A 20,663-nucleotide genomic window follows, 5' to 3' on the forward strand; every position below is an offset into this window, starting at 1 on the left:
GGACGGGGTGAAGCTCTTGAGGAGCGTAGGCCGGTCACGGCGGCGCTGACACGGCAGGAGTTGCACTCCAATGGCAGATTAAGGTTCACTGCCTGAATGGACGGTTAAAACAGAAAGCAAAGAAAAACTTTGATTAAAATCAGTAAAGGTAAGATAGGGCTTCTCCCTCTCTTATATTAACAAAGACAGGCAGATTGCCTTAGGCCTTATGCATAGAACCGTAATTTGCAGTCCGCAAAAAATACGGATGACGTCCGTGTGCATTCTGTATTTTGCGGAACGGAACAGCTGGCCCCCTAATAGAACAGTCCTGTCCTTGTCCATTATGCGGACATGTTCCATTTTTGTGCGGAACGGACATACCGACATATGGAAATGGAATGCACACGGAGTAACTTAGTTTTTTTTTGCGGACCCATTGAAATGAATGGTTCCGCATATGGTCTGCAAAAAAAAACAAAAAACGGAATGGACACGGAAAGAAAATACATTTGTGTGCATGAGCCCTTAGTGAGAGGTGCTAATGCAATGTAAAATGCTGACGATCTCACACCAGGCACATTAGTCCGGGTAGAGGTCTGACATATGGAGATTATACAGACTCAGTGATTAGAATTAGTCCTAGAAACCGGACAATGTTCCCAAATATAATATAGGATGGATATGTCCAGTTAAATGGGTATAAGGTTGCTGCACCCAATCCTGTATCTACAGTCGTGGCCAAAAGTTTTGAGAATTACATAAATATTAGAAATTGGAAAAGTTGCTGCTTAAGTTTTTATAATAGCAATTTGCATATACTCCAGAATATTATGAAGAGTGATCAGATGAATTGTATAGTCCTTCTTTGCCATGGAAATTAACTTAATCCCAATAAAACCTTCCCATTGCATTTCATTGCTGTCATTAAAGGACCTGCTGAGATCATTTCAGTAATCGTCTTGTTAACTCAGGTGAGAATGTTGACGAGCACAAGGCTGGAGATCATTATGTCAGGCTGATTGGGTTAAAATGGCAGATTTGACATGTTAAAAGGAGGGTGATGCTTGAAATCATTGTTCTTCCATTATTAACCATGGTGACCTGCAAAGAAACGCGTGCAGCCATCATTGCGTTGCATAAAAATGGCTTCACAGGCAAGGATATTGTGGCTACTAAGATTGCACCTCAATCAACAATTTATAGGATCATCAAGAACTTCAAGGAAAGAGGTTCAATTCTTGTTAAGAAGGCTTCAGGGCGTCCAAGAAAGTCCAGCAAGCGCCAGGATCGTCTCCTAAAGAGGATTCAGCTGCAGGATCGGAGTGCCACCAGTGCAGAGCTTGCTCAGGAATGGCAGCAGGCAGGTGTGAGTGCATCTGCACGCACAGTGAGGCGAAGACTTTTGGAAGATGGCCTGGTGTCAAGAAGGGCAGCAAAGAAGCCACTTCTCTCCAAAAAAAACACCAGGGACAGATTGATCTTCTGCAGAAAGTATGGTGAATGGACTGCTGAGGACTGGGGCAAAGTCATATTCTCCGATGAATCCTCTTTCCGATTGTTTGGGGCATCTGGAAAAAGGCTTGTCCGGAGAAGAAAAGGTGAGCGCTACCATCAGTCCTGTGTCATGCCAACAGTAAAGCATCCTGAGACCATTCATGTGTGGGGTTGCTTCTCATCCAAGGGAGTGGGCTCACTCACAATTTTGCCCAAAAACACAGCCATGAATAAAGAATGGTACCAAAACACCCTCCAACAGCAACTTCTTCCAACAATCCAACAACAGTTTGGTGAAGAACAATGCATTTTCCAGCACGATGGAGCACCGCGCCATAAGGCAAAAGTGATAACTAAGTGGCTCGGGGACCAAAACGTTGAGATTTTGGGTCCATGGCCTGGAAACTCCCCAGATCTTAATCCCATTGAGAACTTGTGGTCAATCCTCAAGAGGCGGGTGGACAAACAAAAACCCACTAATTCTGACAAACTCCAAGAAGTGATTATGAAAGAATGGGTTGCTATCAGTCAGGAATTGGCCCAGAAGTTGATTGAGAGCATGCCCAGTCGGATTGCAGAGGTCCTGAAAAAGAAGGGCCAACACTGCAAATACTGACTCTTTGCATAAATGTCATGTAATTGTCGATAAAAGCCTTTGAAACGTATGAAGTGCGTGTAATTATATTTCACTACATCACAGAAACAACTGAAACAAAGATCTAAAAGCAGCTTAGCAGCAAACTTTGTGAAAACTAATATTTGTGTCATTCTCAAAACTTTTGGCCACGACTATATGCTCTTATGCACCTAAAGTCAACACCCAGTACAGAATTAATGGAATCTGTGTAAATTGCCTGGGTGCATGGACTGCTAACAGGGCTACATATCAGTCCATATACCTGACACAGCCAGTTTAATGTGGACTATCCCATAAGCATATCGCTACCACTAGCTGTACTGTCCCAGCCTGCTCCACGCGTTTGTGTCCATAGAACAGACACTTTGTCAGGAACTGTGGGAGCCGGCAGTGAACGCTGCACGTGTGGTGAGCAGCATTATTGGCGCTAGAATGGCCGTACGCACCCGTCCGTTCCCGCTCATTGAATAGGGATCCGTCCGTCACAGGCGGCGAATCAGTAGAGGAGGGCGAGTCAAAACAAAGCAGACGCGCTCCGATGTGCCGGTATATGCTTCTCTCCCCTGACAATGAAGCGGGGGACCCTTAGGCGGCTCTAAGTCACATGGGGGTATTTAAACTATCAGTCTAATGACTGGAACAGTGCGGCAATAATGGAGGACTACTAAAAACCAGGAGGCCAGAAAATATATATGTATAATGGTCAATAAAATCACATGGAGAGACCTAAAGCAGCAAAGAGCGTAGACTAATCCCATAAATGTCACTACAGCTAAATCCTGGGGCATGGAAAGTCCATTTACCCATCACATGTGAGAGTTATAATACAAAGTGAAATCTAGTATTACATCACCTTGAAGAAAATGATAGTGGCATTAGAGCAAAGTAAAGATTGTAAAAGACCCTTAGGGTCCATTCACACGTCCGCAAAATGGCTCTGCATCCGTTCCGCATTTATTTTCAATGGGGCCGCAAAAGATGCGGACAGCACACAGTGTGCTGTCCACATCCGCCCTTTCTCAAAAAATAGAACATGTCCTATTCTCGTCCGCAGACACGGACAAGAAAAGGCATTTCCATTATAGTGCCGGCCATGTGCGGCCGCAAAATGTGGAACGCACATGGCCGGTGTCCGTGTTTTGCGGACGTGTGAATGGACCCTAAATGTTAGATATTAATAAGAGGCGGTCGGATGGATGGATTCATCGATGAAGCAGGTGAAACTGCTGCGGTCATTCGAACCCCTAGGTATCTCTGTATGTAGACGGAAAACCCATTCAGGTTCCTTTCTCAGGAGTCTCTTATCAAGATCCCCTCCTCTCGGCAGTTGACGCACCTGTTCAATACCTCGAAATCTAATCGCAGCAGTATTACCAGAATGTACATCACTCACATGTCTCGCAATAGGGGTGTCTCTTTGATTGCGAATATCGTTTAGGTGTTCGCCAATTCGCCGTCTGAATTCACGTATATCGTCTTTCCGACATATTGCAGGCCACAATCGCACGTGACGAGATATACGACTGCTGTGGTTCTGCAGTTAACGAATGTCCTAATCTCATATGGTTTGGATGTGGTTGTGCTGGTTGTGCCCGTCTTTATGGAACCGAATGCCGCACAGCCACTACATGGAAAGGCGCCTTCCGTCTTCAAAGGTAGCCATGTGTGAGATTGTGAGGGTGTCCTTCAGATTTCTGCCCCTCCGCTACGTGATGGAGGGGGAATCTCCGAGTAAGGTCTTTTGCACCCGAACGTTTTTATTTTCAGTTTACGTTACGTTTTTTGCGTTCCGTATACGGACTGTATACAGAACCATTCATTTCAATGGATCCGCAAAAAAAACGGAAGGTACTCCATTCGCCTTCTGTTTCTGTATTTCCGTTCCATTCAAAGATAGAACATGTCCTATTATTATTCCACATACCGGACAAGGATAGGACTGTTCTATTCGGGGCCAGATGTTCCGTTCCGCAAAAAACGGAATGCACACAGATGTCATCCCTATTTTTTGTGGATGCGTTTTTTGCAGACAGCAAAATACTGAAAAAGACATACGGTCGTGTGCAAGAGGCCTAAGGATCCATTCACACGTCCGTAGTGTATTGCGGATCCACAAATTGCAGACTAGGATAGGACATGTTCTATTTTTTTCCGGAGCCGCGGACAGGAAGTTCCGGAGTTTGCTGCGTGCTGTCCACATCCATTCCTGCCCCATAGAGAATGAATAGGTTTGCACCGGAACAGATGCGGACACATTCACGGAGGTGTGAATGGACCCTAATTTGCCTACATCCGGATCAGTCCGGAGAATACACCAAAAGGAGTAATGATGTCCCTGACCCGCATCTAAAGTACCGATGATTCTAATCGTGTCATCGTCATCTTTTGTTCCTTTCGGGCTAAGTAAACCGTTACGGTGACGGTGACAACACTGGGCGTGTTGTGACCGGCAGATTAACCCTTTGAATGCAAATCCTCACTCCCATTGTAGTTCATATGACACTTTTTTCTTTGTTTTATCCGCACATGGACTGAAAATCTGTGTTGCGGGAACAAAAAAGCAACTTTTTCAATTTTGTTGCATACTGCGTCAAAAACTGGTGCGTTTTACAGGCGATTGTACTGTGATGTAGACATGTGCCAGTACATTATAGTTGAAAGGGTTAAATCCCCATATGGGGTCTAAAGAGGACCTCCCCTGACATGTCTGTTTAGTAAAAACAGACATGTCAGGAGAGGGGACGGGGCTCTAAAAACAGAATAAAATGAATATAAAAAAAAACTAAATCAAATTATTAAAGGGGTATTCCGATCTCTAAAGTGTACTTCAGTAGCGCAGCTCCCATCCCGTCTATGATATATTTGTCATGTGGCGGTTACATGAATGGCGCCTGTACAAATGTAAAGCCAGGACTTGACGAGGACCCCTGGTTCAGGACACGACATGTGTCAGGAGGTGGCGCTGTAACAGCTGATTTTTCTGTCCAGGTGCATCGGCTCCATACAGGAACTGAAGAGCAAATTCGGCAAAGACTATCTGCTGGAGATCAAAGTGAAAGATCCGCTGCAGCAGCTGGAGGCCATTCACAGGGAAGTGATCCGCCTGTTCCCTCACGCAGCCAGACAGGACAGGTAAGTGCTGCAATCCAGCGCCATTGCCCTGACCCGCTATTATCACTATTTACTTAGCGCTGTCCATCACTCCCTGTGTTCCCGTCATTGATCGGGATCTTTCATTTCTTACTTCCTGTCCTGGTCGCGTTACGGCGGTTGTAAACCACAGCAATATGCGGTTTTTATTGCGGATAAAACTGGCAAAAATCCCTTGCGGCCATTTAAAGGGCTGACTACATGTAGCCGTGGTTTACGACCGCCACTAGGTGTGCCCATACCCTACTGGAGCCATGTCTTGTAAGGAGCAGTGCACCTACGACCGCTATCCGCGGGAGCCCTCGTAACCACAGTGAACATGGAGGGGGCAGCAATGAATGAAGCCTCGGTGGATCTGGTGTGTGACCGCTCTGTCCATCCTCTATTCCCACAGATTCTCCTCTTTGCTGGCGTACAAGATACCGAAGGATGATGTGGGCAGCCTGTCGCACGCCTTCTTTCTCCTGGAGGAAGGTACAGCCGCATCTTCTCTAGATCATAGTAAGGTCGCATTCACATGGCTGTATCTGTGCTCCACAGCCGCAGGGGAGAAGGAAAGCTAATCCAATCCCATACGCCTGGATATGGAGCATGCCTAGAAACAGCGCCTCCCTTGTCTATGGGCTGCGTCTGGTATTGCAGTTCAGCTCCATTTACTTGAATCCCGCAATTCTATACACAGCCCGGTTCTAGCAGCGGAGCAGACCCTTTAATACTGATGTGCAGCACCTGCTCCCCGAGTATTACTGACTACGTTCTGCTTCTCCTCCACAGCTAAGCGAGCGTACAGCATAGAAGAGTACAGCTTCTCGCAGCCCACCCTGGAGCAGGTAACTCTATACTATCCTATAGGGCAGTGGTGGCTAACCTCCGGCACTCCAGATGTGGTGAAACTACAACTCCCAGCATGCTCCATTCATTTCTATGGAGTTCTGAGAACAGCCAAGCAAGTGTGCATCTTGGGAGTCATAGTTTTACCACAGCTGGAGTGCCGGAGGCTAGCCATCACAGTTAGGCTGGTTTCACGCGGGCGTTGCGGGATAAGGTGCGGGTGCGTTGCGGGAACATGCACGATTTTTCCGCGCGAGTGCAAAACATTGTAATGCGTTTTGCACTCGCGTGAGAAAAATCGCACTCGTTTGGTACCCAGACCCGAACCTGGACTTCTTCACAGAAGTTCGGGCTTGGGATCGGTGTTCTGTAGATTGTATTATTTTCCCTTATAACATGGTTATAAGGGAAAATAATACCATTCTGAATACAGAATGCATAGTAAACTAGCGCTGGAGGGGTTAAAAAATTTTTTTTATTAACTCACCTTAATCCACTTGTTCGCGCAGCCCGGCATCTCTTCTGTCTTTACCTGTGAGCAATAGGACCTTTGATGAAGTCACTGCGTTCATCACATGGTCCATCACATGATCCGTCACCATGGTGATGGATCATGTGATGAGCGTAGTGATGTCATCAAAGGTCCTATTGCACAAGTTAAAGACAGAAGAGATGCCAGGCTGCGCGAACAAGTGGATTAAGGTGAGTTAAACTTTTATTTTTTTTTAACCCCTCCAGCACCATTGCACTATGCGGTCTGTATTCAGAATGCTATTATTTTCCCTTATAACCATGTTATAAGGGAAAATAATAATGATCGGGTCCCCATCCCGATCGTCACCTAGCAACCGTGCGTGAAAATCGCACCGCATCCACACTTGCTTGCGGATGCTTGCGATTTTCACGCAACCCCATTCACTTCTATGGGGCCTGCATTGCGTGAAAAATGCAGAATATAGAGCATGCTGCGATTTTCACGCAACGCACAAGTGATGCGTGAAAATCACCGCTCGTGTGTACAGCCCCATAGAAATGAATGGGTCTGGATTCAGTGCGGGTGCAATGCGTTCAACTCACACATCGCATCCGCGCGGAAATCTTGCCCGTGTGAAAGGGGCCTAATAGGGCAAAGCCTGAAACTATGTCCGGCCCGATCCTGCCAGGCGGGTCATGTGGGGGGGAACGTATAGGAATGGATAGGGAGAACATTTCCAGTTTCCTTCTTCTACTCACCAGGTATTCCTTGAGCTCGCCAAGGAGCAGGAGCTGGTGGACGCCGACGTGAGCCACAGCTTCCAATGGAAACAACTGAGAGCAGAGGCGATGTGAGGGCAGAGTCCACATGTCTGCAGCCGGCAGGGGCGCACCATGTACCCATCACCATGCCAAAGAATGCAGCTCGCCCACAATCCTGAATGGCACATCTAGACGTGAGTGCTGGACTGCGGCTTAAAGAAGCTAATCCACCATTCAGGATTCTGGGGGCAACCCCCTACGGCAGCTATTTCCTGGTGCCAAATAAAAGCTATACCTAAGGAATAGGCATTATACATCTATACGTACCAGGGAGTCTTCCAAGAGATCAGATGTTTATTGGCTGAACCCAAAGATTTTCGTGGGATCGGCCAACCATGTAATGTGCATCGGGGCTTCCTGACAGATTCAGGGGGCCAATCCTTGAATTTTTGGGGATATAAGTTACCACCAGCGCAGAGACTGTCCGGCACTGACCGATCAGGACACATGCATGCTCGTCTGCACCAGGCATGCATGTGTATAGGGTTTAGGGGACATAGCGACTCGGTCTGGTCTCCAGCCCTTCCCCCGTCACACAACCCTATCCTCTAACATGTGAGGGGATAATATATTGGGATCTGGGGGCTGAAACCCTGCCGATCACTATAAATAGGGCATTATATAAAAATAGCCAGGACTTTTCTGTAGGTAATGTAGCAGTGCTGGGCCTGTATTCAGTGCAGGGCTTGTAGGACTGTTATGGGCTTCTGCTCCATATTCCAGTCTAACCTGTGTATTATGTCCTCCTGTAAGCACCTGCATCCTCAGCGCCTCTCGGGTCTGTGTGTGTGTCCTCATCCTGTCCACTCTATGGGTAACGTGGTATATGGGCTGCCGTTCTTACCTGCACAATGTGTTAGTACAAAGATATTCACCTTTGACCCTAAGGATGACGCCCCCTATATTCCGTCACTGACGGAATATAGGGGGCGTCATCCTTTGCGGTCACGTGATCACAGCACTCCGCTCCCTGGCATCTCCTCCTCCTCCTAGGGCCTCATATCCAACGGTACATTTTATCCGTCTGGATGAGTATGTGCGCTGTGTCTGGTTACTTAGACAACCAGACGTCATATGATCTTCTCTGCAGTCACATGATATCGGCAGTGATCATGTGACGCTCCACAGCATTTTTTTTTATATTGATATTATTCTAATATGCTTTAATAAATTCTGTGGTTAACCACTTGTACCACCAAAGTCTATTTGGATTTTATCTACCCGCATGTCAGTTTTCAGTTTCATTTTGTATTTGTCGTGGGGGAATATCCTTTACACCCCTGAACCCCCCCCCCGACCATTAACCCCTTCTTTTTGGCGTTTTTTTTTCATGTGTTACTATGTGTATATATATATATATCTGCTTCAATAGGTTATATGCAGTTTTTACCTGATGAAGGGGATAAATGCGTTGTTTTATTCTGCTCAATAAATCATCAATACCCTGGATCCTCTGGCTGGTTCCGTCTCCTGCTTGTGAGCAATACCGACTATGGTGACAGAATAGAGGACTGATCGCGTCTACTTGGCCAACGGATCACGTATATGGATGGGCAGCAGTAGTAACACCAGGGGGCGTCATCCTTAGGGTAAAATGGTGAAACCACATATTTTTAATAGGCGCTAGTTGCTGAAATGCTTAAAATTATCTTTCCTGCCAAATGAATTTGTCCCACGATTAATTATTCCAGTTGAGATCACACAAAACATAATAGAGATTAATACGGCCTCCTGCGCCAGAACTGTGGGGTCAAAAAGTCGCACATTTTTTCGCAAGCCCGGTTTTTGTTTTTTTTGCCCCTTCACTAACAATATTGTTTAAAGGGGACGGGGCCGAAGAATTGAATGGGATGTGCCTCTTATTGGGGCATCTCCACACTCTACACTCTCTCCCATGTGTGTAGATATTGCTCTTTCAGGCTGGTTACGGCGCCCCCTGCTGTTCCTTGGCTGCCCTCAGAACATCCACCTCATGTGTGGTTACCCATGCTCAGTAGCTCAGATTTTCTTGCACAAGGGAAGCGAAAGAAGTGGCTGGTGCCATAAAAAGTATATCACAGCAGGGGGCGCCATAACAAGGGAAACTAGGTCATCAGTATGGAAAAAAAAAAAAATACGGACTACCCCTTTAAATGCCTCCTCCGGCAGTCTGTCGTAGATTTCAGCCATTATCTACGTCACTATTTGGCGTAAACAATGATGAGTGTGCTGGGACCAATGGCCCCGCCCTCTTTACGAAAAACTGGCGAGGACAACATAAAAACGCCAGTTCCGACTAAAAAAGTCGGAACTGACTAAAAAACCGGGTTTTGCAGCTTTTCAAACGCCAGAAAACGAGCGTGGGGAGAATGATAAATTCCCCTCCGCCCTTGTGTTTTAAAACCCTCTTCCTTTTCAAGATCTCACATTGCTTTATGTGAATGGAAACCCATCCTGATCCTGTGCTGCTCACTGCTAGAGAAAGCTCTGATAGTCTTGCAGCTGTGAGAAGGATCAGGTGTATATAGGACATAAACAAAAAGGTCTCTATTCACTGAAAGTAGACAGAGATCTTGTAAACGTTGAAGAATTGAAAGAAAGTATATGAGAAAGCGGCAGAACAAAGGTATTTGACCACGACAGGTGATTCTGAAATGAAAGTCTCCCAGCAATCAGCCATATATTTAGCTGTCCATCTAATATAGTGAACTTCTAAACCATGCCTCCTGTCGTACACAACAGTTCCACATGGTGGCAGTATTCACCATTCTGGGTAGGACCAGTGCTCTCATTAAGGGCTCTTGCACACAAACTTATTTTTTTTCCGTATTTCCGTTCCGCAAAAAAATAGAACATGTCCTATTATTGGAAGAAAATTTAGACTAGAACCTTCAGGATCACAGGTGCATATCCATAAAGCGAACATAATTACACAAAAAAAAAATGGTGGCACACCATTATATACACAAACAATAGAGCTAAGAAATGGGGGTCATTCTAGATAAAAGTGGTACAATACCGACTATAAATGAGTAATGGGAGCTGTTAGCGCACATACGTGTCGGGCCCATCGACCAGGCGTCAAGGTGGCTTCCGCAGATGGATCCCTAACACTAAATATACTGCCTCACTTTGGACTTACTTAAGCCTACAATATTCTGGGCAGTGGAGGAACCCGACACGTATGTGCGATAAGAGCTCCCATTACTCATTTATAGTCTGTATTGTACCACTTTTATCTAGAATGACCCCCATTTCTTAGCTCTATTGTTTGTATATATAACGGTGTGCAGCCATTTAGTTTTTTGTGATTATGTCCTATTATTGTCCGCATTACGGACAAGGATAGGACTGTTCTATGAAGGGCCAGCTGTTCCGTTCTGCAAAATACGGAATGCACACGGATTTCCTCCGTATTTTTTGCGGACCGCAAAATACATACAGTCGTGTGCAAGAGGCCGAACAGAAACAAAATAGCTGTGCAGGTGTGATACCTTTTAACTCCACCCTGATGCAGAGATTTAGCGTTTTTTCATTTTTTGCTCCCTGCCTTCCCGGAACCATAACTTTTTTATTTTTCTGTTCACATATTGTACTTTCTAATAGTCCCATTTAATAATGCTTAGAATGTACAGGGAAGGTAAAAAAAATTCAAATAGGGTAGAATTAAAAAAAAAAAAAAAAAAAAACATTCTGCAAAAGTTTTATGGGTTTTGTTTTTACAGTGTCCACTATGCGGTAAAACTGACTTGTGCGCTTCATTCTCCAGGTCAGTGCGATTACGGCGATATGTATACGTTTTTCTTGCATTTTAATTATAAAAAAACGATGACGTCCATATGGCATTCGTTCTTTTTTGCGGAACCATTGTAACAATGCCTATCCTTGTCCGCAAAACGGATAAGAATAGGACATGTTGAATAGAATAGGACATGCTGTCCGCATCTTTTGTGGCCCCATTGAAGTAAGTGGGTCCACACCCGAGCCGCAAAAAATGCGGCTCGGATGCGAAACCAAACCACGTTTGTGTGCATGTAGCCTAACACAAATAGAACCAGTGATGTTAGCCAGCTTTCAAGATAACATCAGTCCCTTCGTCAGGCGTCCTACAAGAATTTCTGAAGAAACAGATATATATTTCTTCAGAAATTCTTGTAGGCCGTCTGACGAAAGGCTATTAAAAAGTATCAGACCCACAAGACGCTGACTTTGTTTCTCTTAGGCCTCATGCACACAACCGTTTTTTTTTGCAGTCCGCAAAAACGGGTTCCGCTTTTCCGTGACCGTTTTTTCGCCCGTGGGTCTTCCTTGATTTTTGGAGGATCCACGGACATGAAAAAAATGTCGTTTTGGTGTCCGCCTGGCCGTGCGGAGCCAAACGGATCCGTCCTGAATTACAATGCAAGTCAATGGGGACGGATCCGTTTGACGTTGACACAATATGGTGCAATTTCAAACGGATCCGTCCCCCATTGACTTTCAATGTAAAGTCAGGAGTTAATATACCATAGGATCGGAGTTTTCTCCAATCCGATGGTATATTTTAACTTGAAGCGTCCCCATCACCATGGGAACGCCTCTATGTTAGAATATACCATCGGATTTGAGTTACATCGTGAAACTCATATCCGACAGTATATTCTAACATAGAGGCGTTCCCATAGTGATGGGGACACTTCAAGTTAGAATATACTACGAACTGTGTACATGACTGCCCCCTGCTGCCTGGCAGCACCCGATCTCTTACAGGGGGTGCTGCACCTGAGGGGTTAATTGTGCATATCATAGCCCCCTGTAAGAGATCAGGGGCTGCCAGGCAGCAGACCCCCCTCCCTCCCCAGTTTGAATATCATTGGTGGCCAGTGTGCGGCCCCCACCCCCGGCCCCCCCTCCCTCCCTCTATTGTATTATCATTGGTGGCCAGTGTGCGGCCTCCCCCGGCCCCCCTCCCTCCCTCTATTGTAATATCATTGGTGGCCAGTGTGTGCCCCCCCCTCCCTCCCTCTATTGTATTATCATTGGTGGCCAGTGTGCGCCCCCCCCCCTCCCGCCCTCTATTGTAATATCATTGGTGGCCAGTGTGCGGCCTCCCCCCCCCCGATCATTGGTGGCAGCGGAGAGTTTAATCGCTGGGGCTCTGATCGGTAACCATGGCAACCAGGACACTACTGCAGGCCTGGTTGCTATGGTTACTTAGCAATATTACAATATTAGAAGCATCATACTTACCTGCTGCGCTGTCTGTGACCGGCCGGGAGCTCCTCCTACTGGTAAGTGACAGGTCTGTGCGGCGCATTGTTTAATGATCTGTCACTTACCAGTAGGAGGAGCTCCCGGCCGGTCACAGACAGCGCAGCAGGTAAGTATGATGCTTCTAATATTGTAATATTGCTAAGTAACCATGGCAACCAGGCCATTAAACTGGGACTCCGATCGGAACTCTCCACTGCCACCAATGATCGGGGGGGGGGGGGGGGAGAGAGGGGAGGCCGCACACTGGCCACCAATAATATTAATACAATAGAGGGGGGCCGGGGGGGGGGGCGCACACTGGCCACCAATGATATTACAATAGAGGGAGGGGGGGGGGCGCACACTGGCCACCAATGATATTACAATAGAGGGAGGGGGGGCCGCACTGGCCACCAATAAAATTAAAACTGGGGAGGGAGGGGGGTCTGCCCCCTGCTGCCTGGCAGCCCCTGATCTCTTATAGGGGGCTATGATATGCACAATTAACCCCTCAGGTGCAGCACCTGAGGGGTTAAAGGGTTTCTACCACTTCATTTTCACATAATTAGCTTTCAGACACTAGCGATCTGCTAGTGTCTGCTCTCCCAAACAATCCTAATATAACTGTTTATTGTCCTGCCGTTTCGCTAAAAATCGAACTTATAAAGATATGCTAATGAGCCTCTAGGTGCTATGGGGGCGTCATTAGCACCTAGAGGCTCAGTCTACCTTCACAAACCGCCGCCGCCCAGCGCGTCCCTCCAGCCCGCCCATCTCCTCCGGAATGCGATCAAGCGGACGAATTCTCGCGCATGCGCGTCTGTATTCGGCGCATGCGCAGTGGATGTCTGACCGCTTCCCTGCACAGACATCTCCACTGCGCCTGTTCCTCGGAGCACTATGACGTCACTAGCAGATCGCTAGTGTCTGAAAGCTAATTATGTGAAAATGAAGTGGTAGAAACCCTTTAATTGTGCTGATCACAGCCCCCTGTAAGAGATCGGGTGCTGCCAGGCAGCAGGGGGCAGTCATGTACACAGTTCGTAGTATATTCTAACTAGAAGCGTCACCATCACTATGGGAACGCCTCTGTGTTAGAATATACTGTCGGATATGAGTTTTCGCGAAGCGAAAACTCATCTCTGAAAAAGCTTTTATGCAGATGGATCTTCGGATCCGTCTGTATGAAAGTAACCTACGGCCACGGATCACGGACGTGGATGCCAATCTTGTGTGCATCCGTGTTCTTTCACGGACCCATTGACTTGAATGGGTCCGTGAACCGTTGTCCGTCAAAAAAATAGGACAGGTCATATTTTTTGGACGGACAGGAAACACAGATCACGGATGCGGCTGCAAAACGGTGCATTTTCCGATTTTTCCACGGACCCATTCAAAGTCAATGGGTCCGCAAAAAAGAACGGAAAACGGCACAACGGCCACGGATGCACACAACGGTCGTGTGCATGAGGCCTTAGGGTGGTTCACATCACGTTTTATGCCTCCGTTGGACGTTAGAAAAAAAGGATATAAAAACGCAGCACACCACGTTCTTGTATCCTGCACAGTCTGGTAAAAAAAGTATACTTTTTTGTTTTTACAATGGAACTCTATGGGAAATGGTTGCCACTGTATGGCCTCAGTCTGATGCATCCGTTTAACGTATACGTTTTTTTTGTATACGTTAAGCGGCCAGGAAAAACGTGATTTGAACCCAGCCTTATGGCTCATGCCCACTAACGTAAGGGCTCTGTGCCTGTGCTGCGAACCGCAAATTGCACATCCGACGGTCTGCACCGCAAAAAAGTAGTGCATGCGCTACTATTTTGCAGTGCGGCGGCACGGCCAGAAACACCACGGAAGCACTCCGTAGTGCTTCCGTGGGGTTCCGATCCGTGCTTCCGCACCGCATCTCCGGATTTGCGGACCCTTTCAAGTGAATGGGTCCGCATCCGTGATGCGAAATGCACATGGCCGGTGAGCTGTCCGCAACACGGGCACGGATCCCTTGCGTTCGTGGGCATGAGCCCTTAGGCCTCTTGCACACAAGTTTTTTTGTTTCCGTTCCGTTTTTTTGTGTTTCGTTTGCGGTCCGTATGCAGAACCATTCACTTCAATGGGTCCGCAAAAACAATGGAAGGTACTCCGTATGCATTCCGTTTACGTATTTCCGTTCAAAGACAGAACATGTCCTATTATTGAATATACAAACTACAGATTGGCGTGGTATTAGAAAGCAGGAAGTGCTCAACCCCATATGCAGTGATGCATCTATACCGGGGGGGCAGATCCTGCTAATGGCAATCCCCAGCAAAAATGAATACAATGGAGGATGCCTGCAGCGGACCACAAGTACCACAATGGACATCCTACACAGGATAGCAAATGTGTGGATGTGATAAACAGTATATATAATATAACAAGAACAAAGACCGGTGCACTCTGCGGTCTTACTAACCCTCGTACTGGTGTAAAATTGAGAGATTAGCCAACATATCCTGCTTGGAGGACATGTCCTAAATATATTTATATGTCCTATTATTGCCCGCAAATCACATTCCGTGGCTCCATTCAAGTCAATGGTTCACCAAAAAAAAAAAAACGGAATGCATCTGTATGTCTTCCGTATCCGTTCCATTTTTACGGAACCATCTATTAAAAATGTTATGCCCAGCCCAATGTTTTTATGTACTTACTGTTTGAACATTTTTGTATGCCTCCGTTTCTGTTTGAGATCCGCAAAAAATGGAAACCAAACGGCAAAACGGAACGGAAGCGGAAACAAAACTAAAACAAAAAAGAAAAACGGATCAGTTTCAAATGGACTGCAAAATACAGAAAAAGCCATACGGTCGTGTGCAAGAGGCCTTAATGAGAGCACTAAACTAAGACTTTTTCCTTTTACGGTAAGACCAGACATGGTGGGTTTTTGAGATGCAACTGAAAACCATAAGGCAATGCAGCTTTTTTTTTCTATAGATTGTCACAAATTGAGTGTCAATCACTGGCGCATTGTTAATGACGGCACAGCTTTTGGCTGCATCGCGGCCCCTATCCTTAGCAACATCTGAGAACACACTCGCAAATAAGGGTACTTTCACACTAGCGTTTTTCTTTTCCGGCGCTGAGTTCCGTCCTAGGTGCTCAAATCCGGAAAAGAACTGATCAGTTTTATCCTAATGCATTCTGAATGGAGAGTAATCCGTTCAGGATGCATCAGGATGTCTTCAGTTCAGTCTTTTTGACTGATCAGGCTTTTCAGAAAACCGTAGCATGTTGTATTTTTACCTCCGGACAAAAATCCTGAACACTTTGACTGAACGCCGGATCCGGTCTTTTTCCCATTGACTTGCATGAACGCCGGATCCGGCGCCGTGTGTTCAGTCAAACCGGATACGGCTTTTGCATGTTAAACCCGAAAAATGTGAAAAAAAAGTTAAAGTCCATAAATGGCGGATCCGTTTTTTTCCAATGCATTTTTTTTTATTGTGATTAAAATCCTGATCGAGATTCAAATGTAAACCGTTTTCACACGTTTTTCCGGATCCGGCGGGCAGTTCCGGTGTCAGAATTGAACGCCGGATTTAAACAATGCTAGTGTGAAAGTAGCCTAAGCTGCAATATATACACACACCCCTCCCGTAATACACAAGATCTCCACCTGGTGGCAGCGCATGCTACAAATGTAGACAATAATGGTCCAGCTAGCATGTTTTCAGCAGATGACAGAAGCTTAGAGTCTATGACAATGGTCTCCAACCTGATGGCTTCAGGCCATCCTGGTAGTTGTAGTTAGGCAGCGGTTGGAGATCACCGTTCTATGTCTGGCTCCATCTGTCATATATTTGGTGCTCTCACCCATCAGTACGAAGCCCACAACCAACGTACCACACCTTTCTGCTGTGACGGGAAGTGGTGACATGGAGGAAGGTGGCCTCGCCCTTAACTTTTATGTTTTTTTCATTTTGCTCCCCTGACAGGTAACAGAGAAAAGGAGAACCACAGTGTAAAGTCTTACGCAGGCGACCGTATCCGTTTTCAGTCCGCAAACCGCAGATCTGCAAAATACAGATGCAGTCCATGTGCCGTCCGCATTGTTTTTGCAGACCCATTGACTTCAATGGGTTTGTGGTCCGCATTTCGACATTCAGTCTTTTCGCAGAACGGGCATACGGATGATCCGTGTGCTTTCCGCGTCCATATGTCCGTTCCGCAAAAACATAGAACATGTCTTACACATGGCTGCATAATGCGGAAGCAGACCTGTTGGAAGCCAATGGGTCTGCAAAAAAATGCAGATGCGACACGGAGGGTCCATTCACACGTCCGTAGTGTATTGCGGATCCGCAATACACCCGCCCGGCACCCCCCATAGAACTGCCTATTCTTGTCCGCAATTGTGGACAAGAATAGAACATGTTCTAATTTTTTCGGGAGCCGCGGTCCAGAAGTTTGGGGCCGCGCTCCGGAAACGCGGAGAGCACATAGTGTCCTCTCCGCATCTCTTCCGGCCCCATAGAGAATGAATAGGTCCGCACCCGTTCCTGATATTGCGGAACGGATGCGGACGTGTGAATAGACCCTTAGTGGAACGCAAAATGGATTACGGTGGTGTGCATGAGGCCTGCGGTAGAAACCATCAGACTAGATCCACATAGGAAGGCCTCGACGGTCGTGAAGTCACCCAACCTTTACAGACACGTCCACATGGGATGTAAACCAAGCAGAAAAAAAAAATCTTAAATGAATCCGCAGCACAATGCGTTGGACGCAGATTTTTCCCGCGACGCGTGGATGAGATTTGCTGCCTATAAAATCCAGATGCAGTGTGAACGTACCCCTAAGGAGCTGTGCACCAAGAACTCTGACCTACAACACAATGCACATGCCAGTATGAATGGTGTTGGCTTTGGCGCTGGCAGCGGGCAGGGCTGTGTACATGTGCCCTCAATCCTGGTGCCGGTTTGGAGGAGCGGTTTCCAGGCAGGGATTACGGTCTGGATTAATGAGCCTCGTATTGTTTGCTGAAGGATAAAGTATGGAGAGATAACACTGAATACACAATGTAACACACTGCAGGAACAAGCAGCGGCGCACGGAAAGAGGGCGCCGCCACTCAGCCAGTCAACATTTAAAGGGGATGTCATGGGAAGTCCTTCAGGCTGTCCGGGTCAGTCTTCTCGTAGCTGTTCTCCCACAGTCAGTCCTGGACAAGAAACGGACAGAAAAACCCACAATGTGAATGTGCCCTAAAACTGACCATACACAGCCTTCTTACCCGACTGCCATGCAGATGAAGGGATAAGCTGCTGCGGACACCGCATTTTGCGGACCGCACATCGCCGACACTATAATAGAAAATGCCTAATCTTGTCCGCAATTGCGGACAAGAATAGGACATGTTCTATTTTTTTCGGGAACGGAATAGCGGACCCGGAAAGCACATAGTGTGGCCCCATAGAAATGAATGGGTCCGCAATTCCGTTCTGCTAAATGCAGAACAGAATTGCGGACGTGTGAACTGACGCAATTTCCCAATATACATCAGTCAATGGCGGCAGTTCTCCGGGATCCACCTTCTGCACAACAAGAGCAGTGCACCCCCACCCATATCCTTGCTGCTGACCCCCAGGCCATACAGTTATTAAATTCCCATCATACAATCCCCTACAAGACGCCGGCCCCTCGTTCCCGGAATAAAAGCCTTCCCAGAAATAACACGCTGCTGCCATTATAAACTCTCCTCCTCCGTTACCATGTACACAACGAAAAACTGGGGGAGGAGGAGAGGGGGTCACTGGAGAAGCGGGTCAGAGACGATGCAGTGTGGTGAACTCCTCACATCCCCCATGCCACCAAAACCCGCAAAACTAGGCCTCATGCACACCACCATATCCGGTTTGTGGTCCGCAAACCGTGGATCTGCAAAATACAGATACCTTCCGTGTGCATCCCGCACTTTCCTCTTTCCCTTTATTTAAAGACACGTTAAGATATTCGCATAGTGAGCGACAAGTTCCCCGAAGGAGCAGAAACGAAGGGGAAGTGGGGTTACCACACCACCGCCGTGCACTGGGGTCAGGGCGGGCAGGCACTGGCACAACGATGGGCCCTGGTTGCAGAAGAGACCTGAGAAGTCGGCATTTCATCACTGGTTTCCACATGGGAAGTGCGCACAAATAGTCTTCTAACACAATGGCCCCTCAGCTATTGCATAACTACAACTCCCAGCGTGCTCTGTTTAATGTTCTGTTACTCATTGCCCAATATTTTGTGAATGAAGATTATTCTAATCTCCGATTCCCCTGCAGAGAAAAATAGAAAAATAATACAATTCTGCCTGCCGCCACTAGGGGGAGCTCACTGCATACAGCTCTATACTGCTGTCTTTGAGCTTCGCTGTCAGGGGCATGCTGGGAGTTGTAGTTTCCCAAGGGGTAAATCTGCAAAAAATATATATATATAACTAATGTGGGGGAGGCCGATTGGCATGTTGGACAGTATACATATTATCAGCCTGCAGCAGTCAGCGACCACCATGTGGAAGGGAACATACAAGAACCGGTGTGGTATTAGAAATGATAGAGAGTGGGACTGAGGAAACAGTCAGCAAGTTCTTTTGGAACTCCTATAGCTAAGGTGATACCCCTAGATATCTCCACTGTAATCTCAAGAATGAAGGGCAGTCCATGTAATTACAGGTAAAAGAAACACCAATGCCAAGCAGACAACCTCATCTGGTCCACGACGTGGTGGAAACCATCAGCAAGTAGGTCAGCACATCAGCAGCAGCCATTGTATGCATTTTGCACGTCCAGAACCCAGTAAGATTTCATTATCACATAGGTTTCCAAAAACTTCACCCTATTAAGTCTGTGTGTGACTAGAATAAAAGCAGAGCAGTCGTCTCTCCAAGCACAAAATTTAGCTGTGTAGCGCCCCCTATCTTTGATTTTTATGACCTTTCCATCAACACCTGCCTGCACTACTTAAAGGGGTTGTCCAGGTAAGGAAAAACAAAGCTTTCTTCTTAAAATAAAAAAATGTAAAAATAGCGCCACACCTGCTCACAGGTTGTGTGTGGGAATGCAGCCCGGCTCTACTCAATCTCTGCCAGATGACCTGGATTTCTGGGTTAGCAGATGCGAGATGTGGCGTATGATCCGGCGGTGTGACAGGCACTTCCCATAAATCTGTTCTGCAATCTGTGCCTCCTCCCCCGCCCCACACAGTCGCCTTTTTCTGGGTTTCACAGGTAAATGACTCACCCCAAAACGGGGGCTTTAAGGTGTAAAGGGAAGAGGCAGCGAAACTGGAGGGTGGAATGAGGTGCAGCTTCACAGAAGAGCGTCCAGCAGAGGAGAACGGGGGGCAGAGCCTAAAAACCCAGAGAAATCCGAATGCATGCTGTATGTCACGCAGAAGGCAGTGCAAAAGTATTCACACCCCTGAACAAATCCAGAATTATCCTAAGGCCTCATGCACACGGCCGTTGTTTGGGTCCGCATCCGAGCCGCCGTTTTTGCGGCTCGGATGCGGACCCATTCACTCCGTGTGCTGTCCGCATCCGTTGCTCCGTTCCGTGGCCCCGCAAAAAAAAAAAAGAACATGTCCTATTCTTGTCCGTTTTGCGGACAAGAATAGGCATTTCTACAATGGGCCGCCCGTTCCGTTCCGCAAATTGTGAAAGGCACACGGATCGCAAAAAAACGGCACGGTCGTGTGCATGTAGCCTAATTCTAATGCCTCATTCACACGTCAGTGTTTGATCAGTGATTTTGAGCCAAAACCAGGTGCAGGTGCAGATCTTTCCCTAAGGCCCCTTTCACACGGGCGAGTTTTCCGCGCGGGTGCAACGCGTGACGTGAGCGCATTGCGCCTGCACTGAATCCGGACCCATTCCTTTCAATGGGGCTGTGCACATGAGCGGTGATTTTCACGCATCACTTGTGCGTTGCGTGAAAATTGCAGCATGTTCAATATTCTGTGTTTTTCACGCAACGCAGGCCCCATAGAAGTGAATGGGGCTGCGTGAAAATGGCAAGCATCCGCAAGCAAGTGC

The 20,663-nt window shown here is 47.1% G+C and overlaps 1 protein-coding gene across 3 annotated transcripts in view; it reads left to right on the top strand.

Annotated features, from left to right (window-relative positions):
- The window catches only part of LOC121005195 (ABC-type organic anion transporter ABCA8-like), a 96,252-nt gene extending 88,648 nt beyond the window's left edge, over window positions 1–7,604 (top strand). For 2 of the 3 annotated variants that reach the window (XM_040437786.1, XM_040437784.1), the window contains 4 exons: window positions 5,102–5,245; window positions 5,658–5,737; window positions 6,038–6,093; window positions 7,331–7,604. In XM_040437786.1, the coding sequence (XP_040293720.1) occupies window positions 5,102–5,245; window positions 5,658–5,737; window positions 6,038–6,093; window positions 7,331–7,423 (373 nt within the window). In that variant the 3' untranslated portion in view covers window positions 7,424–7,604. Of the gene's footprint in view, window positions 1–5,101; window positions 5,246–5,657; window positions 5,765–5,945; window positions 5,972–6,037; window positions 6,094–7,330 lie in introns of those variants that run through there. The other variant, XM_040437785.1, reaches the window with a different exon arrangement.
- The last annotated feature ends 13,059 nt before the right edge of the window (window positions 7,605–20,663 follow it).

The sequence above is a fragment of the Bufo bufo genome, chromosome 6 (assembly GCF_905171765.1).
Source record: "Bufo bufo chromosome 6, aBufBuf1.1, whole genome shotgun sequence".
Taxonomy (NCBI): Eukaryota; Metazoa; Chordata; class Amphibia; order Anura; family Bufonidae; genus Bufo; species Bufo bufo.